At 40.4% G+C, this 22,859-nt stretch overlaps 2 protein-coding genes across 9 annotated transcripts in view; one reads left to right on the top strand and one right to left on the bottom strand.

Annotated features, from left to right (window-relative positions):
- The window catches only part of MTFR1 (mitochondrial fission regulator 1), a 52,680-nt gene extending 45,404 nt beyond the window's left edge, over positions 1-7,276 (top strand). For all 3 annotated transcript variants that reach the window (XM_070481180.1, XM_044780230.2, XM_070481181.1), the window contains 4 exons: positions 1,827-2,062; positions 3,802-4,060; positions 4,645-4,813; positions 5,671-7,276. In XM_070481180.1, the coding sequence (XP_070337281.1) occupies positions 1,827-2,062; positions 3,802-4,060; positions 4,645-4,813; positions 5,671-5,739 (733 nt within the window). In that variant the 3' untranslated portion in view covers positions 5,740-7,276. The remainder of the gene's footprint in view (positions 1-1,826; positions 2,063-3,801; positions 4,061-4,644; positions 4,814-5,670) is intronic.
- A 3,274-nt stretch (positions 7,277-10,550) lies between these two features.
- PDE7A (phosphodiesterase 7A) overlaps positions 10,551-22,859 on the bottom strand; it is a 112,977-nt gene continuing 100,668 nt past the window's right edge. For 3 of the 6 annotated variants that reach the window (XM_014845892.3, XM_070481179.1, XM_014845893.3), the window contains 4 exons: positions 21,475-21,619; positions 20,793-20,889; positions 20,058-20,138; positions 13,223-15,030 (listed from right to left, as the gene is read on the bottom strand). In XM_014845892.3, the coding sequence (XP_014701378.1) occupies positions 14,822-15,030; positions 20,058-20,138; positions 20,793-20,889; positions 21,475-21,619 (532 nt within the window). In that variant the 3' untranslated portion in view covers positions 13,223-14,821. Of the gene's footprint in view, positions 12,137-13,222; positions 15,031-20,057; positions 20,139-20,792; positions 20,890-21,474; positions 21,620-22,859 lie in introns of those variants that run through there. The other 3 variants (XR_011493173.1, XR_011493175.1, XR_011493174.1) reach the window with 2 other exon arrangements.

Raw genomic sequence — 22,859 nt, 5'->3', positions numbered from 1 at the left:
ACAAACTTAACCGCTATGCCAGCGGGCCGGTGCCTAACGTAATCTTTCAAAGAACATTATTAATATATTTAATCAGAGCACTGGTACTATTCCGTATAGAAGTTTTTACTTTTGTTTAATCGTCATGTACTTTTTTAGAAATGTTATCACCTGTTTCTTCCCAGTGTGGGGCTAAGAAAGTGAATGGTAATTGATGCTTTGCAAGCCAAACATATTTCCCTATCCCTCAAATATTCCAAATTAAATAAAATTGATAAAGTTAGTATTATTAAAGTTGGTTGCTAGGTAAGCTAGGGCTAGGTAAGAACTAGGACATTTGTTCTCTAAATATTTTTGTTTAATAATGTTACAGGTAAAAAACAATGTGCAAGCATCTTCTCTGTATGGTAGTTCAGTTAACAGGGCATGAAGAAAATTAGATATGAAGAAAAACACCTGAACTCAGTGTGTACTACCAAAAGCTAAAGGTCCAAGAACTCCCCATTCAAAACACAAGATAGAGTGGAGAATTATCACAGCTCTCAAGCAGAAATAAAATACCAATATCCAGGAAAGGAGTACTAAAATAGAATTTAACGTTGGTGAATGTTATAACAGCTACGATTAAGTTTGACTGTATGTGACAGAGAAGCCCAAAATAATGGTGACTTCAACAGGCTGGAGGTTTATTTTTCTCTCAGAGTAGCTTCCAGTGTCCTCAGGGACCCAGCCAGTCTTTCTCCCGTCCTTAGCGATGGCTTCCATGTCAGGGTCAGCCGCTGCCCCCTGTGGCTCTCACTCCACTCACCCCCTTGCTCTGCGCTCTTGGAGCTGAGAGGACTTGCTTTCTCGGGGAGTCGTCTTCCTTTAAGAAGCCTTCCTAGGTGACTCACCAACATTCTGCCTACATCTGGTCAGCCTGCATCTTAGTCACATGACCACACGGAACCGAGGGAAACTGGGATATGTTAACTTGATTGTGGTGATTATTTCAAAATGTTTCAGCATATCAAATCATCATGTTGTACACATACAATTATATATATACAATATTTGTCAATTATACCTCAATAAAGCTGGAAGAAAAAAATGGTAAAGGGCTTAGAGGCCGGGAAAACCTAATTATAGAAAATAGGAGGAAATAGATACGTATATAAATTGACCTTGAAAAGAAATCTGAATTTTTTTCTCAACCCCAAAAAACTTCCATTTGGAGGTACAGAACAATGCACATTAAAAATCTTTTTTTTTTCTACACCCAAGTGAAAATGAGACTGCCTGTGTAGTGACTGCATGGGTTCAATTATGATTCTGTTCTCCTTTTCAGTTTCTGATGCTGTATTTGGCTCATATAGTTACAATGTGTCTTGCAATTTGATGTATTCTATCTTACATGGAAAACACTGACGTTGAAATGCAGAAGCCAAGACCCTGGGAAGGGCTAATGCAGTACTCATTTGATTTTGTTGTCAAATATAACTAGTAGTAGTTTACCATTTTTAGGAGTATTAAAAAGTTTCTTCAAACCTTAGTTCAAACCAAAACAAAACATGAATTAGTAAAAAAAATTGTTGGAGTCTGTGCTGCCTCCTGAGACTGTTGGTTGGTGCAGATTCTGTAGAGATTAAAATTAAGAAGAGGGATGGCAACAAGAAACCTAGGCTGGGATGTCTCTACATCAGGTTGAAAAGTGCTCTTTTGAAACTCCTTGTCTGGAAACGTGTAGGCGGGGATTTGTGTAAGGACGGCCTGAAAAGTGGTTCTCAGTGGTGATGTCCAGATACGTGTGATGAGTGTTCATGCCCCTTACAAAGCCTGCGACAGCCAACCCTCTGTCTTCCTCGCAGGTCAGAGGTCAGGTCAAGGCAGCCCCTTCAGGATGACCTTCCTTTCCCTGAGAAGCCCCCGAGCAGGTGCTTTTCCTTACCAAACGCAGCTCCAGAAGAGCCTCAGCTGAAAACGACGACACTGGCGAACGAGGAAGCGCTGCAGAAGATCTGTGCTCTTGAAAATGAACTTGCTGCTCTCAGAGCTCAGATTGCCAAAATCGTGACCCTACAGGAACAGCAAAATCTCACTGCAGGTCAGTAAGTCCTACATTTGTTTTAACCAGCAAACTGGAAATTAGGAGAATGCCGTTAATTTTTAAGATTTATTAGCAAATAATAGCCATTGGGGTTGTTAGAAAACCAGGGCTAAGTCCTCTTTGCATAGTCCAGTACAGGACCCAGTCAGGTTAAAGTGGGTTTTGTTTTGAACAATCTTGATGCTATCAGAGGGGGTGACAACTGAGTATATTTGGAAAACCCTGGAATTTGTACAGTTGAATTACTACTCATGTGACTGCTATGGGAAATTTAGTTGTCTGTGATAATGGCACCATTCATAGCAGACATGAGGTAATCTCAAAACAGCCCTGACAGGATTGAGTGCTGTTTACTTACCTGTGTGTCCTGAGGCAAGAACTTGGCCTTTCCACCTCCCTTTCCTGCTCTAAAATAGGGATAATAGTACTTATGTTATGGAGTTATTGTGGCAGTAACTGGAAATTATGTAAAGCCCCTTAGCACATAGTAGCCACTTAATAGTCATTTCTCCTCTTCTTGCCCAGAGTAGAAAGTGAGTCAGGTCCTCTTGCTCCTGGTCTAATACTGTCGCTTTTATTTGTCTGGCATTGTCACTTTGGAGTAGAAACCATCACCTTGAAATCCTAGTCCATTAACCCGTTGGGAAGTAGTGGTTGTTTTTCCTAGTGTTGTTCCCAAGTCCTGGCTAGACTCAGTGATAACCCACTCTGTCTGAAGAATAAGGACATGACTCTGCCTCTGAGCTACTTTGTGCTCCTGGAGTTTAATGTGATCCAACATGGAAAGCCCTTCCACCCTGGGTACAGCCAGATGGACAGAGGGCAAATGCACCCAGACACCGCGTGCTCGAGTAATCCGTGGTACTTAATGAAATTTGCATGTAACTTTTTAAAAACCAAAAGTCCTCCCCTGTTCTTAACTTTAAATCGTATTTCTCTTTTGCTTTACCTCCCTCTTCTGGCAGACTAGGAAAACTGCTGTATATAATGGGATAATTTGGGGATTTATGTTAGATGTTCTATTTATAGTCATAAATGCCATTAGTAAAACTTCTGCATTGAGTTCCCCGAATCAATATAGTTCACTCAATGAACAACTCTCTAACCTCCAATTATTCAGAAAGATGAATTTTTAGGTTCTTATTTTATAACCTCTTTAATTCTTACCTTAGTTACTTCTTGTTTTGGAAATTAAGTATAACATTTTTTTCTTCCAGAAATTTGTGCAATAATAAACCTAAAACTATTCTTTTGAACACATCCACGTCAATACAGGCTTTTAATGCTTAAGAAGTCTCATATGTAAATAAATTTAAAATGAAGCACAAATTTATCAAATATTTTTTCAAAAAGTTACTATAGTACTAAATTGTCAAACTGTGTATATATTGAAGATAGATTTATTTAAGCAGAACTGGCTGCTTTGTATTTCATCTAAAAGTAGTTACAAACTGTGCCACAGTCAGACCCGAACATTTGATATCACAAAAACACCCCTGTTAAGCTAAATGGAACCTTTCCATCTGGAGAGTTTGGGATTAAATGATACAGTGACTGAGATTCAGGCATTTAGAGTCTAACCAAGTAACTGAAACCTCTTTTCCATTTACATAACTGAGATTTTTTTTTAAGGATATTGTTTTCAGGTATACAGGTAAGTCCTTAATACATTTTTGCTTTTAAAAATACTTTGCTATTACCATGAAGATTAAATTGATTTTTCCTTAATTCTGTAGGTGATTTAGATTCTGCCACATCTGTGACCACAGCACCACCCTCTGTCCCACCACCTCCCCCTCCGCCACCTCCCCCGCCCCTCCCCCCACCAGGGCTCCACCAAAGTGTGTCTGCTATTGAGCTGATTAGAGAGCGAAGAGAGAAGAAAGCCTGTGCTGGAAAGACAGTGGTTAAGAACAGTCCAAAGAAACCTGATATGCCAAATATGCTAGAGATCCTTAAAGATATGAACAGTGTAAAGCTTCGGTCGGTAAAAAGGTGAGATACATCTGCTCTCTTTCTCACTTCCCTCATCTTTTTATGTCTTGTAAAACAAAGTACCAGGCCTCTTGAGAACTTTGTTTTATAACATGACTACCATGAATAGTTGTCAGTTTTTAGTTTAAAAAAGATGGGCCCCTGTGGCTCCTACACACAGTTAATAAGAGAATGGCAAAATAAACATTTCCAGGTCACTCTTTAGTGTTTCCGCATTGCATTTACGGCCCTTTCATGTGAAGTCGGTTGTTGTCCAGTCATTCATTCAGTAAAGCCGTGTCGCCTACCTACTGTGGTAGTCACCCGACCTGCAGAGGAGAATGGACCCGTAATCGCCCTGAAGGAGAGCATGGTCCTCTGCTCTTGAGATGAACTCAGAGGCTATTCATTGGGCCCCTTTGTGCTCTTTTGTTGAGCCTTAAACCTAGAGTTTCCATCTCACTGCCCTCAGTGTTTGCCAGTGTCTTTATCTAGCATCTGGGATGCCAGAGAAGTGCTCCCAGGGAGGGAGAGGCAGACAAAGCATGTCCCTGAGGGATGGCAGCATACTGAGGTGTCTCCTCATTTCTCTTCACTTCTCTAAGGCCAGAACAAGATATAAAGCCCAAACCAGTAGATGCTGCTGACCCAGCTGCCCTCATAGCAGAGGCTCTGAAGAAGAAATTTGCTTATCGCTATCGGAGCGATAGCCAAGGTGAAGTTGAAAAAGGAATTCCGAAGTCTGAGTCAGAGGCCACCTCAGAAAGAGTATTGGTGAGTATTAGGTCAGACTCCTTTCCAGCCACAATGCGGGAGTTCACTCCATTGCTGAGCACCTGCGTTTTGCGAGACATTCAGCTGTGTCCTCTGCAATAGTCAGAAGGATGTACTACAGGATTGAGTCCCTACCTACAGGTCGACTACTTACAGAAGAGCCTGAAGAAGGATGCAGAAGTTCACCCTGGTTTCCTGCTTAGCACCTCCAATGTCACATTTTCCATGCTGTTTTATTTATATTTAAGCATACTGAAATGAAATTCATTATAATGAAATTTATATCCTGGGACAATATATATTCAAAATACAGAAATTCAAAGTAAAGAAAGATAATTTTCTCTGAGGGCACCCTGTGAAAGTCTTCCCAGGGCAGGTGAGATGACCTGGGCCTCGTGGGGTATGGCAGTGTCGTAGGTGGAGACAGCACATTTCATGGAGGCTCGCAGAGGAACTTATGCATCCCCTTTATTCAGGTTACTGTCATAAGGATATGTGCGTGTCTGTTCCGGAGTGGCAGATATCTTAGAAATTCTAGCCTCTTTGAAACTCTTTAGACACTGAAAAACAAACTTTTGAGTTTCCTTCTATTACTCAAATAAGTAAAATTGGACTAAAGTAGGGTCTTGCTAAGATGATTGTACTTTTTTCTTCTAGGAAGTAATTTGGTTACCCCTTTTTCATTCTGTTGATATGTCATGTTTGTAACAAGCTGTCAATTCATAAGGGTTTTAATATTATCCCGCTGCTTGGTTTTTCATGCAGCACATACCCAGCCTTTTGGTCCATGACTGGGAGGGGGCGTATCATTACTGTTATATGAACCAATGTCTTTATACTTTTTGTTTCTCTTCTAGTTTGGGCCACACATGTTGAAGTCTACAGGAAAAATGAAGGCTTTAATTGAAAATGTTTCAACTTCCTAACAGACAATGAGCTGAGAAAGACTATCCTGGTTCAGCTGTTGGTTTGTTAGGGCTCTTTGGCTGGTAGAAATCAACACTATTTAGTAAATACCTGAATTTAGTATTCAGTGCTGCCTTTAAAATTGAATTAGAGGATTAAGCAATAACAGAAGCACTCAAAGTTGTGTTTGCTTTTATGAGAAGGTCGGTTCTTAAGTATTCCGTGGCATGTGGATATTCTGACAGAACATGTTTTTAATGTGTTGCCAGGATGTTAGGTTTCCAGGCTTGAAAAAATTATATAGACTTCAGAACAAAGAAAGGACATTTGTAGATGTGAGTTTTTAATTCTGAACACTAATTTATCTGTGCAAGTGTTTTATATGCATACATTTGGATATAGAACAGTCTGTGTAAATGTAGTGATGACAGCACTGAGGGTACTGTCATCATCCTTCGTCCTCAGTGATCACTTACTATTCAACGATGGGACAGCTGGGACAACACAAGTGGTTGGAGTGAAATATTTGAGATTAGAATCTTCTTGCCTTGAACAAAACTTCTATCTTAGATTCTCTCTCACATTTTCTTGGAGATGGGGTTTGAGTAGGAAGCAGATAATGTTCACTGCTGAAATCCCATGCTCCCCTTTAAAGGGCCACCCGGACTGGGAGAGCAGCCTCACCTCAGTGCCATCCAGTGCTGAGGAAGGAAGTATAGTTTTCAGATAGTGAGGAATCAAATTATTGAATTAAATCACTTTTTAAAGTAAAAGCCACAATGTCCCATCTTCTTTTTCTTTCATTTTAATAAATGGCATCATAAAGATGACTTGTTGCTAAGTCAGTACTTCTGGAAATGTCAGCATAATGGAGTTTTAAAATTTTTAATATTGGTCAAAGTAGTAGCTTTATAATGAAAAATTGAATAGGCAAAACGATTTCCAATAAGTTGTTTATCATTGGTCAGAATGCTGTTCTGTTGAATTATATTATGCAGCATAAACCTTAGGTGTTATTAGAAAGTGGACAACGGCCTTTCTCATCTAGGGCTTCTAAGGAATTGCTGTAAGTGATCATTTTTAAATGTTTGATAAATCTTCATGATTTTCTATATTTCTGTTAAACTCAGCTAGAGGTAATGCCAGAATCTCCTACCACAAGTAAATATTTGGATTATTTAAATCTAGTGAAAAAAATAGTTGTTACTTCCTGGGGGGATTAGGAGATGGGGAAAGTAGATAGACACTCACTTTTAAGTTATTGGAAATGTGTGCAATGTTCTCAATGTTAGCAAGTATTAGTTGAGGTAATTTACATGGTTTGGTTATTCAGCTTAAATTTGAACGGTGGCTTATTTTACACATGTTGATGTACACTGTTTCTAAGTGTTTTGTATGGTTTAAAAATTCTGCCTTTAAAAGAAATTCAGAAAATCCACCTCACATACATATTTTGACCTAAGAAATTTATATTTGTATCAGTATTAAATTTTGGCCAATGCTCCAATATAAGGAAGTTACTGTTTTGGAATAAAGCAAACTTTTATTTTCCTTGGACCATAATGCCTATATGTATGTTTTCTTTTTTTTTTTTTTTTTTACAATAGACAAGATTCCTTTGTGTTGCACATGTAGCTTCTTAAGAATAATTTGCTTTCTGCATTTTCTAAGTGGAAATATAGTCCTTAAAATAAACTGTACTGCTCGTATTCACCTTTCTCTTACAGGGATTTCAGCATTAAAAGAGAAGGGCGCTCACTGGGGGTGAGTTTCCTCAGGGTTCCAAGCCTATAATCCACCTCTGGGATGATGAAACCTGTTTTCCCATCTTCCTCACACCCATCTCCTTCAGTTCCTGGTTCTCCCACCCAACACAGTACCTGAAGTGAAAGATTTTGACAGTAAACTCTACGTTTTATAGCTGACGCTCAGAAAGGACGTAAGGGGTGTATGTTCTCTCTGCTGTGGTTCTGACTAGTCCCGGGGGCTCACTGTCCTAACACACAGAGGATGAGTCGGGAGCCCTGGACCTGGAGCTGGGTACTATCCCTGTATGTGATCCTGGCCAAGTCACATCTGTTTTTAAAATGGGACTAATGCTCGGCTCAAAAAATTGTTGAGGATTAGATGAAATAATGATTTTACGCATATTCTATGAACAGTAGAGTGTAAGTAAGTTGTTACTTACATCATTTTACATGAGGTCACTGTAGTTTCCAGTAGACGGATTTCTCCTAGGATTCTTGGTCTCTGGCATCTGGAGAAGGTGTCACCCAGCGCACCTACTTGCACAGGCTTGGCGGGGAGCGGTAGGACCTACAGTCTTTAGTTCTGCTCCACTCCCCAGTCATAGGCCCGTCGGTGGAAGAATCCCGTCCTCTTGCTCTGTTAGGAATACCTGAGTCTGTGTCTCAGCGGTGACGAAGACGACAGGAAGTAACAACTGACAGGAAGTAATAACTACCAGAAAGAAATACCTTGGAGAAACCATCCTTCTGGTAACTTCTCCAAAAGTAGAAATTCTCTCTGTGGGTTAGAATCTGGCAAATAGAAGTTTAAACTTTCAGGAGTTAACCCAATAAAGTCAGCTCTGAGACTGCCAGGCAGAATGAGACACTTGGCTTTATGACATTATCATTTTTATGCTTGTTATTGTCATAGTATTTCTCATCAGCCTCCAGCCATTCGTAATTCCTCTTTCCCCGTCTCATCCTAGAGATTCCACATTCTTCCGAGCTACCCCAGTGAACCTGTTTCTTAAAATTCTTATTTTTCCTTGTAAACCTTGTAAGCTGGCTAGTCCCTCATTGGTACTTGTGTGGTTACTTAAGAACAGATAGGATAATAAAACCTACGTAACCAAGTAAGGATTCGGGAATCTTTTATCTTTCCCTCTGAGACTGTTGTCCTTAGTCCACTTCATATGGGCTAGAAACCTTAATATTCCTACAGCTGGAGCCTCTCAAACTCTTCTCTCGTCGATTCTCCAGCCTCTTCTAAAGGTCACAGAGAGCTCCTTCCATAAGGTTAGTGTGGAACATGAGTGTAATTTAGACATTCTCAGAAAGGCAAATGATAACCCAAAGAGTGCCTTCCATTCCACACCAAACAGCTATGGCTATTATAGAGCAGTCCCTCATAATTGCTTTCTAACCTAGCTGGGAAAGCCTTAATTTGGGGATAAAGGCCAAACTCTTCATAACAGGATTTTTACCGGAGATAAAATTGCCTTCTCTTTATGTTGCCTAATGGCCATCGGTCTTCATTGGCCAGTCATGCTTTTCATCAAAGGGTGAAAAAGAATGAGAACCAGAGCATGGTTGGGAAGTCACTCTGTAATACTGGCGTAGCAACAAGGGTAGAGAAGAAGTACATAAGACGCTGACCCTGGGAGTCAGGTCACCCAGATTCTCCTTAACCCAACCCTAAGGCAAACTGCCCAGCACCTGAACCTCTGCCTTCCTTCTACAAGGGGGGACACCTGGTAATGCAGATTGGTCTGTGACCAAGGGGACAGCCTCGATAAGCTGGTCCAATCAATCAGATTCTCCCTCAGGAATTTAAATGGGAAACCTTGAGAGAGAGGCAGTTGGTACCCAGAGCTCAAATAAGGATGTCATGAGATACAATTGTATCCATGAGCAGTTAATACAAAACAGATTATGAGGAAATGAATTAGGCCATTGATTCAACATTTAACTGTGTGTCAATATATTATTTTTCTTTTAAGCGATGGACATTTTACAGGTTAGGAAGCCACTCAAAAGATGAGATAACTTGCCCAAGGACCCACAGCTAATATGTGACAAAAGACCCAAACCCAGGTCTGTCTAGCCGTAAAGCTTCTTTTAAAAACTCTACTACATTATACGGCCTTTCTAAGCAGACACTGCAAGGTAGAGACAGGAAGAGCAGCAGGAGTGTGGGAGAAGCAGATTCAGCAAGGTTCTGCTTTCTACGGCCCTCACAGGGTTTGTCTCCATTGTCATGAACATGAATCCTCAGGATAAAGCCCCAGTTAACCCAAAGTAAACTGAGTGAGTCTCTGTTCCCTATGATGGAAAAAGCTAACCCCTATCTTGTGATGATTCTTAGATGGAAATTCAAAAGTTCTGTTTTCTGCCAATGTCCAGTAAGAACTTTAAACACACTCCTTTATGATACTTCCTTCAAAAAGTTTAGGTATAACGTTTAGAAGTTTCAGCTAAGATAAAGGAACGTGGGATATTATGCAGTCTCCTGATTCTTTATAGGACATGGCTCAGCAGTAAACACCTCAGACTTATGCTCAAACACTCTCTCATAAAACGCCGAGCTTAAAGATAAATGTCGTAAGACAAGATGGAATTTCTTAACAAAGACTATTGACAGGGCCCGTGGAAAGTGGCAACAGACCAATAAGTCACTGCTTCAGTTTTAAATTACATCCAAAAAGAAATCTAATATTGAAAATGGGGATGTTTCTCTTTCCCCCGCCCCATCCTAGCAGACTTCAACGTAGGCTTTAGGGTGATTTAGAAAGTGCAGGTGTAAAGTAAAACAGTTACTGTGATTGATGACAGTTAGCATTTCCTAACAGTATCACAGTGAGCACGTCTAAGGTCATTTTAGAACCAAATTTGAAAGCCAAGTGGATGTTAACAATAATGAAAGTCCATAATTACTAGAATTGGTGTCATTTTTATCAGTAACCAAACCAAACCATTCATTCTCCTAAACACCCCCCCACCGACACTTTGCATTCATTTTGTACTACACAAAACCTGCCATGTTAGGTAACACTTTTCACACATCATTTTGTCACCCGAACATTTTGAGAACAGAGACCACGTTTTGCAATTTTTAATACCCTTTTATTACAGCCAGTGCTGTGCTCTGCACACAACAGGAACTCAGATATTGCTTACCACATGACTTCACCATAGACAGACTAGTTTCAATATAATTTCTCTTAATGATAAACTGATAACTAAAAAGGAAACACATTCATACCAAATTAGTTTGTTTGACAAACATTTATTGATGGCCCAATTTACGCTAGCTTTATGCTGAGCAGAGGAGACAAGATGGAGGAAACTGGTGTGCCATGCCCATCAGCTCACCCCCAGTAGTCGGCCTTCCACCTGCAGACCGTGGAGCCTCAGGGACCTTCCAAATGACACAGGTTGTCTCCAGATCCTTAGCAAGCAAGGAATGGCTCAGACTAAGTCTTACACATATCTGTCTGTACAACTATACGTTTCAAATGTATGCTGATGCTACGGTGATTAATATGCACATTTATTTAAAAACATTACCAAATGCATATTAGCTATAGGTCATTGCAGACTTTTTCCCAAGCAAGAGGGGAATGCCCTCCTGATTGGGAGGGGATTTAAAGAAAATATTTATACATTAAAAAAAGTATACATGAAAACATTGTAAACCTGCGATGTGAAAGTTTTAAATTTTTAAGAAAATTGAAAGCTTTAAGAGCCAAGAAAGCATTTTGGAAAAAGAGACCATTATAGGAATCTTCAAAGAATTAGTAGCACCTCTAACCTGTACCTTGGGTACAAATATATTTTCCCAGCTTTGCAAAGGACATAAAATATTTACTTCTTTTATACAAAGAAGATCATTATAAACCATCACATTTACAGAGTACAAATATTGATGAGGAACCAGATTATTTGTTGTTAAGCGAAGGCTTGCCAAAATGTTCTCTCCAAGGACCTCAACCCCCAGAGCAGAGACGTCCCCCGCTACCGAAGTGCTGGGCGTAGAGCCCCCAAGGGCTGCCACATGCTCAACAATTCTTTGAAGTCTCCTGCTTTATCTTAAAATTTCTTGGGAATTTTGTGTTCTGTTCCATAATATTGAATTATTTTAAATGTGATCTTCTAAATTACTGAACTGTTTGCTCAAATTTTTCTAGAAAATCAATGTTCAAGGAATATAGGTCATATTTAAGAAGCAGGGCTATAGACGGTCATTCCCACATATACATAACAAAACACAACTTTTCAATGGGTTTATTATATGTGTAGGTAGGAAATGGGAGCAACGCTCAAGTGTCTCCCCTTGAGAATGTGTAAATAAAAAGATAATCCTTTGCGTCTCAAACAATAGGAAACATGTAATGGATCAGAGCAGAAGTAAGCGATCATACACAGGCAGATGGAGCCCAGGCAGGCTCAGCTGAGACAAGGCTGAAGGTACTGACATATCTACTGGATGTGCCAATCAGCAGCTGATGTGGAGAAGAAACTACTGGCAGAGTCCAGGGGAAGAGAGAACCCTGGTCCACAAACATGAGTATCAGCAGGTATATCCCCATGGGGAGATGGATGCATGAGGCAACTTGCTTCCCTTGCTCAGAATCCATGCTCACCAAGTAACCGGCTGATCATAATTTGGCTTCCCAAGAAGATTTGCCTAAAGGGAAAGAATGATTGATAGTTATATTTCTCATTGTAAATTAAATGTTAACACTTAAAAACATCAGTTACTGTGAGCTTGGTTAATAAGAGTGCTATGAGAGAGTTCCACTCTCCATGTGCTGACATACCAAGTCTGTGAGCTTGTAAGGATCCTCATCAGACTCTGGATGCATCAGGTTTGCCAAGGTGATGCCACCTCATATAAGTGGCCAGTTTACCTTCCCTAGGTGACACTCTGCTCTGCTACCATGAGACTTCTATATCTACACTGCCCAACATGGCAGCCACTAGCCACATGTGGATACTGGGCACTTGAAATGTGGCTAGTCGAAATTGAGATGTTCTCTAAGTGTAAAATACACACTGGATTTCAAAGACTTTGTACCAAAAAAAGAACATGAAACATCTCAATGGTTTTTTACAATGACTACATATTGAAATCATAAAATATTTTGGAGATATTGGAATAAATGTTATTAAAATTAGTTCCATCTGTTTCTTTTTCCTTTTTTTAATGTGGCTACTAGAAAACTGAAAATCACTTACATGGCTCGATTCTATTTCTATGGGACATCACTCCTCCATGCAAATAATGACAGTATGTTCAGAAGTCTGCACTATATCCCTTCTAATGAATTGGACTTGAGAAGATAGAGGAAGAAGCCCAGTGGTACCTTTCTTACGTTGGTATCAGTCAAGTAGAATTAAGTGGCCATTTCTTACTACTTTAAAGAGGCCAATAAAGTAGTATTTTAATACTTGCGAGAGGGGCTGATGTCTTAGGCAGTTCCCAGCTGTGGGAACAAAATGCTGTGGAGTCCAGAGGCCTGGGCTCAGGGCTGACCTCTTCGGGTCTTAGTCAGGACTCTGAGCAAACGACCTGACTGGGGCCTCGGCTTGCCCACTTGTGAGGTGCAGAGAGTAGTACAGAACCCCAGGGGATCGTGCCTGCATGCAGCTCTGCCTGAATAAATATCTGATGAGTGAATGCTAGAGCCAAGACGCTAACACTGATTTCCTAGTAATTTAGCATCGTGATTTCCAGGGGATTGAGTTATAAGGTAGATATCAAAGATAAAAATATGAAAAGATAGGTTTTTATTCATCAAAAGTTAACAGCAACAGGCACATATTAAAATGAGTATGGCAAAGCCTTTTACAAATGGCTTTACACTCAAGCTTTCTCCCAAGAAAATGGCTGTTGCAACAAACTGTAAACATAATTAATAAACAGTCTTTTACAGTAACAAGGGAAATACAATTGAACTAAAAAAGCACCGGTTTCTCTTAAAACTAGATTACAGTTGTGCTTACTATACATAAAACAATTTAAAACAAATTACAAAAGTGGAATGTTTTAAGTTTAAAATTAGTCCTTAGATTTTGTCCTAGAAAACATCTGTTCACATCAAAAGGCCCATCAAAGGGTGACGTTTCATCAAAGGGAGGGACAAGAAAACAATGCACTTTTTTTCAAATCAAAACAAGAAGTTTGGTCACTTAGCTTTGTGCATAGTTTAAGGCAACTGGAGCAATCTGTTACAGCTTCCCTACCTCCCTCCCCCAAATGTGGCTGCTCACTGTGTCACATTCTAAAGTAATAAATAAAAGCTTACATTTCAAATCCTTTCCCACATGGATAAATATAACACATGCAGTCACACATGCACAAACATGCACGCAAACACACATCCATACATCCACACACAACATACCTCTCACCCACTGCAGCGAAAGGGACTTTAGTACCCTTGCTCTGAAGGACACACTTCCCCATCCCACTTTATTTCAGATTGGCAAATACCCTGAGCTGATTATGGTGTTTTAAACATTCCACCTTTTTCTTGCATGTGCAGGTCAAGTGTACAGTAGTGAAAACAACATGCAATGTCTTCACTGCAGAATCATAACACAGCTAGGACATTGGTGTTCTTCCCCTCCCGCCCCAAATTAAAAACCAATAGTTAAAAAAATTGCATTGCCAAACAGCACTGGAGGGAAAGCTTGGCGGAACTCTATGATAAATGCTCAGTTTCCAGTGCACAAAATAAAACTATAGCAAATGGGAGGCTTTGGTGGCATCCAAAGAAGAAAAAAGGCAAACCAGGGGGAAAGAGCTGCAGTTAAAGTTTGATCTTTAAAATTCCTAGTGGTTCCTTCACAATCATGCTCCAAGGCAAATTGAGAACCAATATTTCAGAGTTGATTTGTAAACATCGAGTCTTGCCAGAGGCAGCAGAGGCTGGGCACTTCACATTTCCATTTTCTCAGAGAGAACTTAGTGGAAGGTACAGATACACAATGTTGCATCAGACTGGTTAAATTCCAAGAGATTTCTGCTGAAAGGTTCAGTTCAAGTTTCATGGTTCGAAGAATAAATGCTTTGAAAAACACGTGGCACACCGAAAACTTCTTGTGTTACTCCTTTCAGATTCGCTTCTGCTGGGCTTTGCATATTCAAGGTTTCACACGAAAGCCAAATGCATATTGCTATATGTTCAGGTCTTATGTTTAAAAAGTGAGTTCAAATGATCCAACAGACGAAATTTGGAAATAAATAATGCTGGCATCATTCACTTGGAAACCTTGGCAGTCAAGAGTAAGTTCTCTCACCTCAAGACCCCATTTCACATTTCTAAAAACCTCCAGGAGGCACAGTCTGTCCCAGTGATTCCGGGAGTTATGACAACCGATTTTCCTGAGGTAATAACTGTGAGTTCAACCCCTCGAACGCAGCCTCAGTGTCCTCACTGCCGGACTGCTCTCTCTGCAGTCCCTTCCAGCTGGCTTTATTCAGCCCCACATGTCCGAGCATTGTCTGCGACAGCCTTGTGTTGGAAAACCTGGCCCATTCTGTGAACAAAGGCTCCACTAGGTAAGTCATAAAACCTGGAGAAAACAAGAGAAAAAAAGTGTTAACGTACATTCTGAAACTTGATCTTTGAAACACCTACACCTTAAGTCCTATTCCAATATTACCTAACTCTTATTTTTCAAAAGACTCTAACATGCGTGCGTGTGTGTACATTTACCTATCTTCTCTGAAGAATCGATTTCTTAAGTCAGTCAATGGAAATTTAGGTAAAGGTGAACTGACAGACACTAAATTCCTTCTGACAGCTCCTCTCAGCCGCACAACCACATCCTTTCCTTTAAGCAAACTCAGTGGCTTTATCAGCTCTCTGAGGAGAGCAGGCCGTACGCTTTGAGGGATGGTTCCAGCGGGACAGCTGGAGACTGAGAGGGGGTCTCCTCCAGGACTGTGGGCTACGAGGCCGGGACTGAAGTGGAGCTGGTGGCCCTTTACCGCATTATCCCCTTAGGGAGGGTTATCTTCAAACCTGGTCAGGACTCAGGTTGACCATCTTATTTAACTCAAATTTATAAAGCCAAGACTCAGGACAAAAATTATGAGTCTAAAAAGAACAGAGGAGATTAGTTTAAACAATTATTAGAGTGAAGTGTACCCAGGTCCTACTATAAACAACTCACATAACTGACCTTCCTTAATTCACAGAAAAAGAAAAGAAGTAATTTCAGGATTGTCTGCCTCTTTAGGAGACACAGCACTCAAGGGCACATTCTATCTGATTTTATATTACACAGTATCTTATACAAGTGAAAAGAAGCTCCTAGGAAATACCTTATCAATTAAATCACATATATGAGGAGAAACAAATAACATTATCCTCCTAAACTTTTGATCTGTTAAGGACAGAGGAAACGTACTTTCAGATTTTAATCATTGCTTGTCTAACAGTTTTTAAAGGTTCCATTTAGCCAACAAAAAAACTCACTGAAATTAAACCAGTTAGCACCCACTTCTTTTAATTAGAAGAGTAATGCATGGTCTGACAGCTGAATGTTTTTTTGAGCAATTTTTTTTATTGCAGTAACGGTGGCTTCTAACATTATCTAATTTTGGGTGTGCATCATTATGCTTTGGTTTCTGTGGTGATCACGTCATGACCACCCCAGACTTCACAATCCATCACCACACATGTGCCCAATCACTCCTTTCACCCTCCTCCCTCACCCCAGTTTTTTGTTTTTGTTTTTCTGGCGAGGAAGATTTGCCCTGAGCTAACATCCATTGCCAATCCTCCTCTTTTTTCACTTGAGGAAGATTAGCCCTGAGCTTACATCTAAGCCAATCTTCCTCCTTTTGTATGTGGGATGCCTCCACAGCACGGCTGATGAGTAGAGTAGGTCTGTGCTCAGGATCCAAACAGTGAACCCGAGCTGCTGAAGCACAGCTCGTGGAACTTTAGCCTCTGGGACACAGGGCCGGCCTGGTTAAATTTTTTTAAGTGTACAAATTATAGTGTCTGAAATAGTTTGGTAGTCCCCTCTTATCTGCAGTTTCACTTACCATTGTTTCAGTTACTCACAGTCAATCACGGTCCAAAAATATTAAATGGAAAATTCCAGAAATAAATAATAAGTTTTAAATTGCTCACTGTTCTGAATAGCACGATGAAATCTCTTGCTGTCCTGCTCCATCTTGCCTGGGATGTGAGTCATCCCTTTGTCAAGCACATCCACACTGTGTATGCTATCCAACCCACAGTCATTTAGTAGTCACCTCTGTTAGCAGACAGACTGTCATGATATCGCAGTGCTTGTGTTCAAGTAACCCTTATTTTAACCCAGCCATCAACACTGTCATGGCCTGATGATCCAGGATCACCCAAAGCAGCCGATCCTCCTCCTGATGTATTGTCGGAAGGCCACCAGTAGCCTAACGCTGCATCCTAAGGCCTACATCATTCCCCTCACTGCATCTCATCACAGAGGCACTGCATCCTCTCACATCGTCACAAGGAGAAAGGTGAGTACGGTAAATAAGATATTTTGAGGGCCTGCCCCGTGGCCAAGTGGTTAAGTTTGTGCGCTCTGCTTCGGTGGCCCAGGGTTTTACTGGTTCAGATCCGAGGCACAGACATGGCACCGATCATCAGGCCACACTGAGGCGGCGTCCCACATGCCACAACTAGAAGGAACCACAACTAAAATATACAACTATGTACTGGGGGTATTTGGGGAGAAAAAGCAGGGGAAAAAAAAAAAAGATATTTTGAGAGAGAGAGACCACATTCACCTAACTTTTATTACAGTATGTTGTTATACTTGTTCTATTTTATTATTAGTTACTGTTGTTAATCCCTTACTGTGCCTAGTTTATAAATTAAACGTTACCATAGGTATGTATGTATAGGAAAAAAACCTGTATGTAAAGGGTTTGGTACTATCCATGGTTTCAGGCATCCACTGGGGGTCTTGGAACGTATCCCACATGGATAAGGGGGGGTCACTACTGTAGTTGTGATATCAAAAATAAGGCTTGCTTTCATTTCTTCCATTCCCTCCACACATATTAACTGAAAACCTACTATATGCCAGGCACGCTTCCCGGGTGGCCAGGGCTTGAGCAGTGAGTAAGACAGAGAAGATCTGCCCTCAAGGAGCCATGTCCTGGTGAGGAGAACGAACTAACAAACATAGAAAATGTCATGACTGCAGTCAAAGAACACGGCATCTTTCTGGCAGCCATCCTCACGCCCGTGTGTCAGGCTGCGCCAGCCGCCCACAGCCCTGTGTTTCCTAGGTGCATGGTTAAGCCATGAGCAGCTGGAGTTCTGTACCCAAGTGCAGAACCTTATTCCAGGTTTTACATGATTCATCTTATTTGATTCTTCCCATTGTTCCAACTGGTTGAGAGCTTTTGGATCCTGCCTCTAACATCCAACGAATCAGCTATCGCTTTTGGCTCTATGTTAACCTATATTTCTTTTAGGTCTTAAGTACCTGATAAAACTGAATGGACCAGGCCCATGAACACAGCCATAGAGCACCCGCTCGGAGGGCAGGACTCAGCTGCTCCACCTCTGGTGAACCCGCTCAACTGTCCCAGCCCTGTGCCTCTATCTCAGCTCCACGGACCCCACAGGACGCCTGTCCAATGCCTTGTCTTTGCCAGAACATGCTATTTTCTTGTTCAATGAAATTAGTATTCCTCTCAAAGGAGGAAATTATGTTAATTAAACATGTCTTCTACTTACTGACCCTATGCTGGCTCCAGGTAATCACTGCTTAGTGAATTATTTATTCTGATAGTCACGTGATTTATCCTAGAAATAGGATCTTTCCAAGCCCCATGTTACCTGGGATGTGATGTCAGAAGGAGGCACCCCTGTTACCGTATAAACTGGGCAGCGTCTGAAGAGGAGGACAAGGAGCGGTCCTTGTCCCCTCGGGAAGTGCTGAGGAGTCAGGAGAGGTCAGCTACTATCATCATTTACCTTATCCCTGGCCTCTGATAACCCAACTGTCCAACACTGACAAAATCTCCAGACTGAGATGAAGAGTTTAAGGCACTGAGTTTCTTTTCCCCTGTAAAAATTGCAGTTTTTTAAAACCTCATTTGCAGGCTCTCTCATTCATCTCAGGGGTAACTGACTCAGGCAAAGAGACATTTAAAGGAGCCGGAGTGAGTTTACTACCGCTCACCTGTCTTCAATTCCCTTTTGCCCGTATTTCACCTATTCTTTAGCATATGATTATGCTATCTGAGAATCAGGGCAGCGCAGATCTATTTCAGTCTTACTGTCCACCAGTCTGCTAGCCGCCTCTGCAGCCCTCACTGGTGTGAGCCCCTCGGAGACCCGGCGCCCCCCACACCTGTCCTATGGCCTGTGCCATGCTCCTCTGGGCCCGACTCTCCATCTTCTCTACTTATCCCTCTGCAATCACGTCAGTTACTACCCACTGTCTTCCACATGAGGATCCTTTGCAATTACAACGTAAGAATCGTATTTCTGAATTTCTGACCCTACAGCACAATCATCTTTTCAGAGTATTATGCCACAGTATTGTGCTATCTTCTGAATTTCTAGAACTATCTTTCTGAAGTCTGTGTACACATTTCACTATGTTCAGCCTACTCCTCGAGGGCCCTATTCAACACCAGCTACCAAAATTACATTCATCCCTCATACCTTGCTGAGTTACCCCTCCACAATCCCCCTACTTAACACCCAAACCCCCACACACCCCCGGCTAGCCAAGCTCTCCTATGCTTGTCCACAACAAGCTGCACATCCTTCAGTCACAGTACACTTCATTACACTTTCTATTACAGTTACGGCTCACTCAGCAAACAGTTCTCAAGTGCTTCCTGCTTCTAGTGCAGTGCTGGGCCTCAGGGATACACCGCCAAAGCCAAGGCAAGGACCTGGTGGCCGTGAGACACATATCTAGTGCTCTGGAAGCCTGGAGGAAGTGGAAGGTGGCTTCTAGAGGAGGTGACAATTGAGGCTGATCTTCTAGAAAAAGGAGTCTATTAGGCAGATGGGAAGGGCTGGCAAGGCGCAGAGAGTGAGGGGGCATCGTGGATTTGGGGACCACTGAAGAGTCCCGAGTTGCTGTAGGTAAATGAGGGGGTTGTGGTTGGGCAGAAGACTGAAGAGACACATTCGAGGCTCGACTACAAGAGGCCTGTGCAAGATGTCAGAGATTTAATCAATAGGCAGTGATAAAAGAGAAAAGTGAGCAGTGGGAGAAACTGGCCTTCAATTATGACCATGCTCAGTGATCACCTTTTTCATTTTAAAACAGCAGTCCCAAAGTTATGCAAAAGAAGCTTCCAGGTGGGCAAACAATGTATTCTTTCAGTGTTATAATAGAAACAAAGTATTGCTACCTACTCTGCAAAATTATGTTTTACGACCTAAAACCAAATGAGAGTAAATTACAAGAGCCAGAAAAAGGAAAAACAAGGGTAAAATTTCTTAAATTATTTAAAAAATAGAGATGAGCATGATTTTAATATTTGTATTTTAAATGTATATCTCTTCTTGACAAAATTAATATCAGCAGCATTTTTCTAACCAGTCATATCTAAGTAGTTTAGTTACCAATCTGGATGTTGGCAATAGATTCAGTCTGACGATCACAAAGTGGACTGACACCCAAATGATACTTTTTTTCTATATCTCCTAGAAATTAAAGAAAAGAGAGAGAATTATTAATGTGGAACTTCCCTGTTGGTTAAGATACATAATTAAAGCCTTCATCTTACCTGTAAATTCCTTAGGAAAAACGTTAACATAGTTAACCCTCACGAGAGGATGGCTTCTAAATTTGTTCTTTTTTAAATTTAAGTTATTCACACACAGAAAAGGTTCCCAAGCTGATAGCCTATTTTAAATGGAGGAGGTGGAAAACTTTCACTAGGTGATTCCCCAAGACTATAATTCTGTCAGCATTTTAATTTAAATCTTAGATTTCTAAAAGGAAAGCGCCTGTAATGAAGATCCTTCGTTCCTGGCTTTAAATCACACCAGATTTCCTACATGCTAATAGAGCCCTGTCCTCTACACACGACAAGCTCAGAGCAAGGTCGGGGAAATCTTTCTGTAAAGCAGAATTTCCAACCTGATCCATGTCTATTCATCAATGCCTTTATATATCTGGTCATTTTTTCAAAACAGATGCTCAATTTGTACATTATTGATTATAACATCTACTGTGAATTGTCACTAAAAATATCAGACATCTGCTAGACTCTCGTGAATGCCTAAGTTATTTTATTCATATGATGCTAAAAAATGGACTGAAGAGTTTAATTCTCACTCAGTACCGTAACTTGCCTTGATGGAAGAATTCCTCTGTTACTTTTTCACTCCACTGCTTGCTTAATTCCCAGGTCCGACATGGGTTACAAATATCAGCACATTTCAAAGCCATCTAGCAAGGGAAATATTAAAATTGTTTTAAGAAAAGAAGTAAAATTTCAATTGTGCTAAGTTTTAAATATACTCTAATAGTGGAAAAAGAACACCTTAAAAACAGAAAAAGAAAATACTGCAACAGAAAATCCATTGCCTTTTACATTAATTTTATGATGCTATTAGGGCTACCCATCATTGTTGCAGAAATGCTGAGAGACTGCTAACCTAGTCATACAGGCCTAATAACACCCAAGAGCCAACATAAGGACCGGAGTAACTCTAAAGCTACAAATAAATCATCGAACTCTCTCATTTTTTAGATGTGAGAACTTATTAAAATAAAATGCTGTTTGTCGATTGGTACCCTAATCTGACAAAAATTGTTCATGTTAGAAATCTGGAGTATGAAAAATACAAAAATGATGGTGCTTTCCTAGGGAGCAGATTCGCCTTCTGGAAAATGTTTTACTACTGGAAGGAAACTCCACAGCTTTTCCTCAAGATTTAACCACTCTGAAAACTACACTAGAATATTTCATTTTGATTCTAATAATCCCCTGATTTACTCTAGAAACAGAATCTTTCCAAGCTCAATTTTTACCTGTAAAACCAAATGCCTGTGCCTGGGGTCTTCTAGGCGTAAGTCGCCCCTATCCAAATGGGACCTAAACAACGACAGATACTCATTTTGGCGACTGATGTCTGTGGCTAGTATCAAAGCACCTATCTCAGTCTCCATTTGTTGCCTGGAATTAGAGAAACATAAAGAGAAAACACAAGACTTTCAATTAAATAGTTCTTGGGTTTTTTTTTTCTTAAACTTAATACTCAGAAAGCTTTATAGAGCCCTAAGATATTTCACTTGCCATTCAACTTTTAACCTATCACAAAAAAATAAATTTTAAAGGGGCCAGCCCGGTGGCACACTGGTTAAGTACACGCACTCCACTTCAGTGGCCTGGGGTTCGCTGGTTCAGATCCTCAGCGTGGACCTACACACCGCTCATCAAACCACGCTGAGGCGGCATCCCACATACAAAATAGAGGAAGGCCTGGCAACAGATGTTAGCTGAGGGCCAATCTTCCTCACCAAAATTAAATTAAAGAATGCATCAGAAAAACTATTAAAATAATCAAAACTAAAACCACAAGAGTTTGTAGGAAAATACTACCAATATGCAAACATTCCAAAAAGAGTGTCCTTATTTTGCCAGCCAATATGGAATTATTGGCCTAAAGGAAATCTGTATTACGATTAGTATGTTGCTTGAGAAAATTCTTTGCTAGGTTATGCTGGGGCTAAACAACTGTCGTTTCTCTTTTTGCTGCCTGAGACGTGAAACGCAGAAGGAAGTTCAAATGGAGGAAGAGTGGCCCATTCAACAACTGGCTCCTGTCGGCATTCTAAGATGCCTGATGGAATCCCACCAAATGATTTTAAAAAGTTTACATTCAACTATACTTTTAGGGTCAAATTCAAGAATCAGTCAATTATCTGTATGAATACCTAAATTTTCGAGAAGGGAAAAGGTAACATGTTAATACAAATATGCAAATAACAAATACATTATATCACTTCAAAAACTGTCTCAAGTAAAATCAAAAGAGAAAAAAGCTTAAAAAAAAACCAATTCCTGCCCTTTTTTTCAGTGGGCCGTAGCAAACATCATCTTTGTATAATGATCAGTAAAGAGCTGTCAACAGATTAAAAGGCTCACAATATTGAACATTAAATAAAACAAACCCTAAATAAAGAAAACAGAAAAAGAACAGTATTACATAGTGTTTCTTATTTTCAGTTTTTATTTTTATTCAATCTGAGAACTCAACAGGGTTAGTCACCAAATGCAAAACATGATAAAAAGGGACTAATGAAGCCAACATTTTAATCTGTCTTAATCCAGAAAAAGAAAGCATATATATATAAACACTGTATGGTTTAAGCAATTTTTATATTTGTACTACAGCAAGAAACAATTTTACTTA

This window comes from Equus asinus, chromosome 12 (genome assembly GCF_041296235.1).
Source record: "Equus asinus isolate D_3611 breed Donkey chromosome 12, EquAss-T2T_v2, whole genome shotgun sequence".
Lineage (NCBI taxonomy): Eukaryota > Metazoa > Chordata > Mammalia > Perissodactyla > Equidae > Equus > Equus asinus.
The sequence above is the reverse complement of the archived record's forward strand: the minus strand, read 5'-3'. Positions and strand labels throughout refer to the sequence as shown.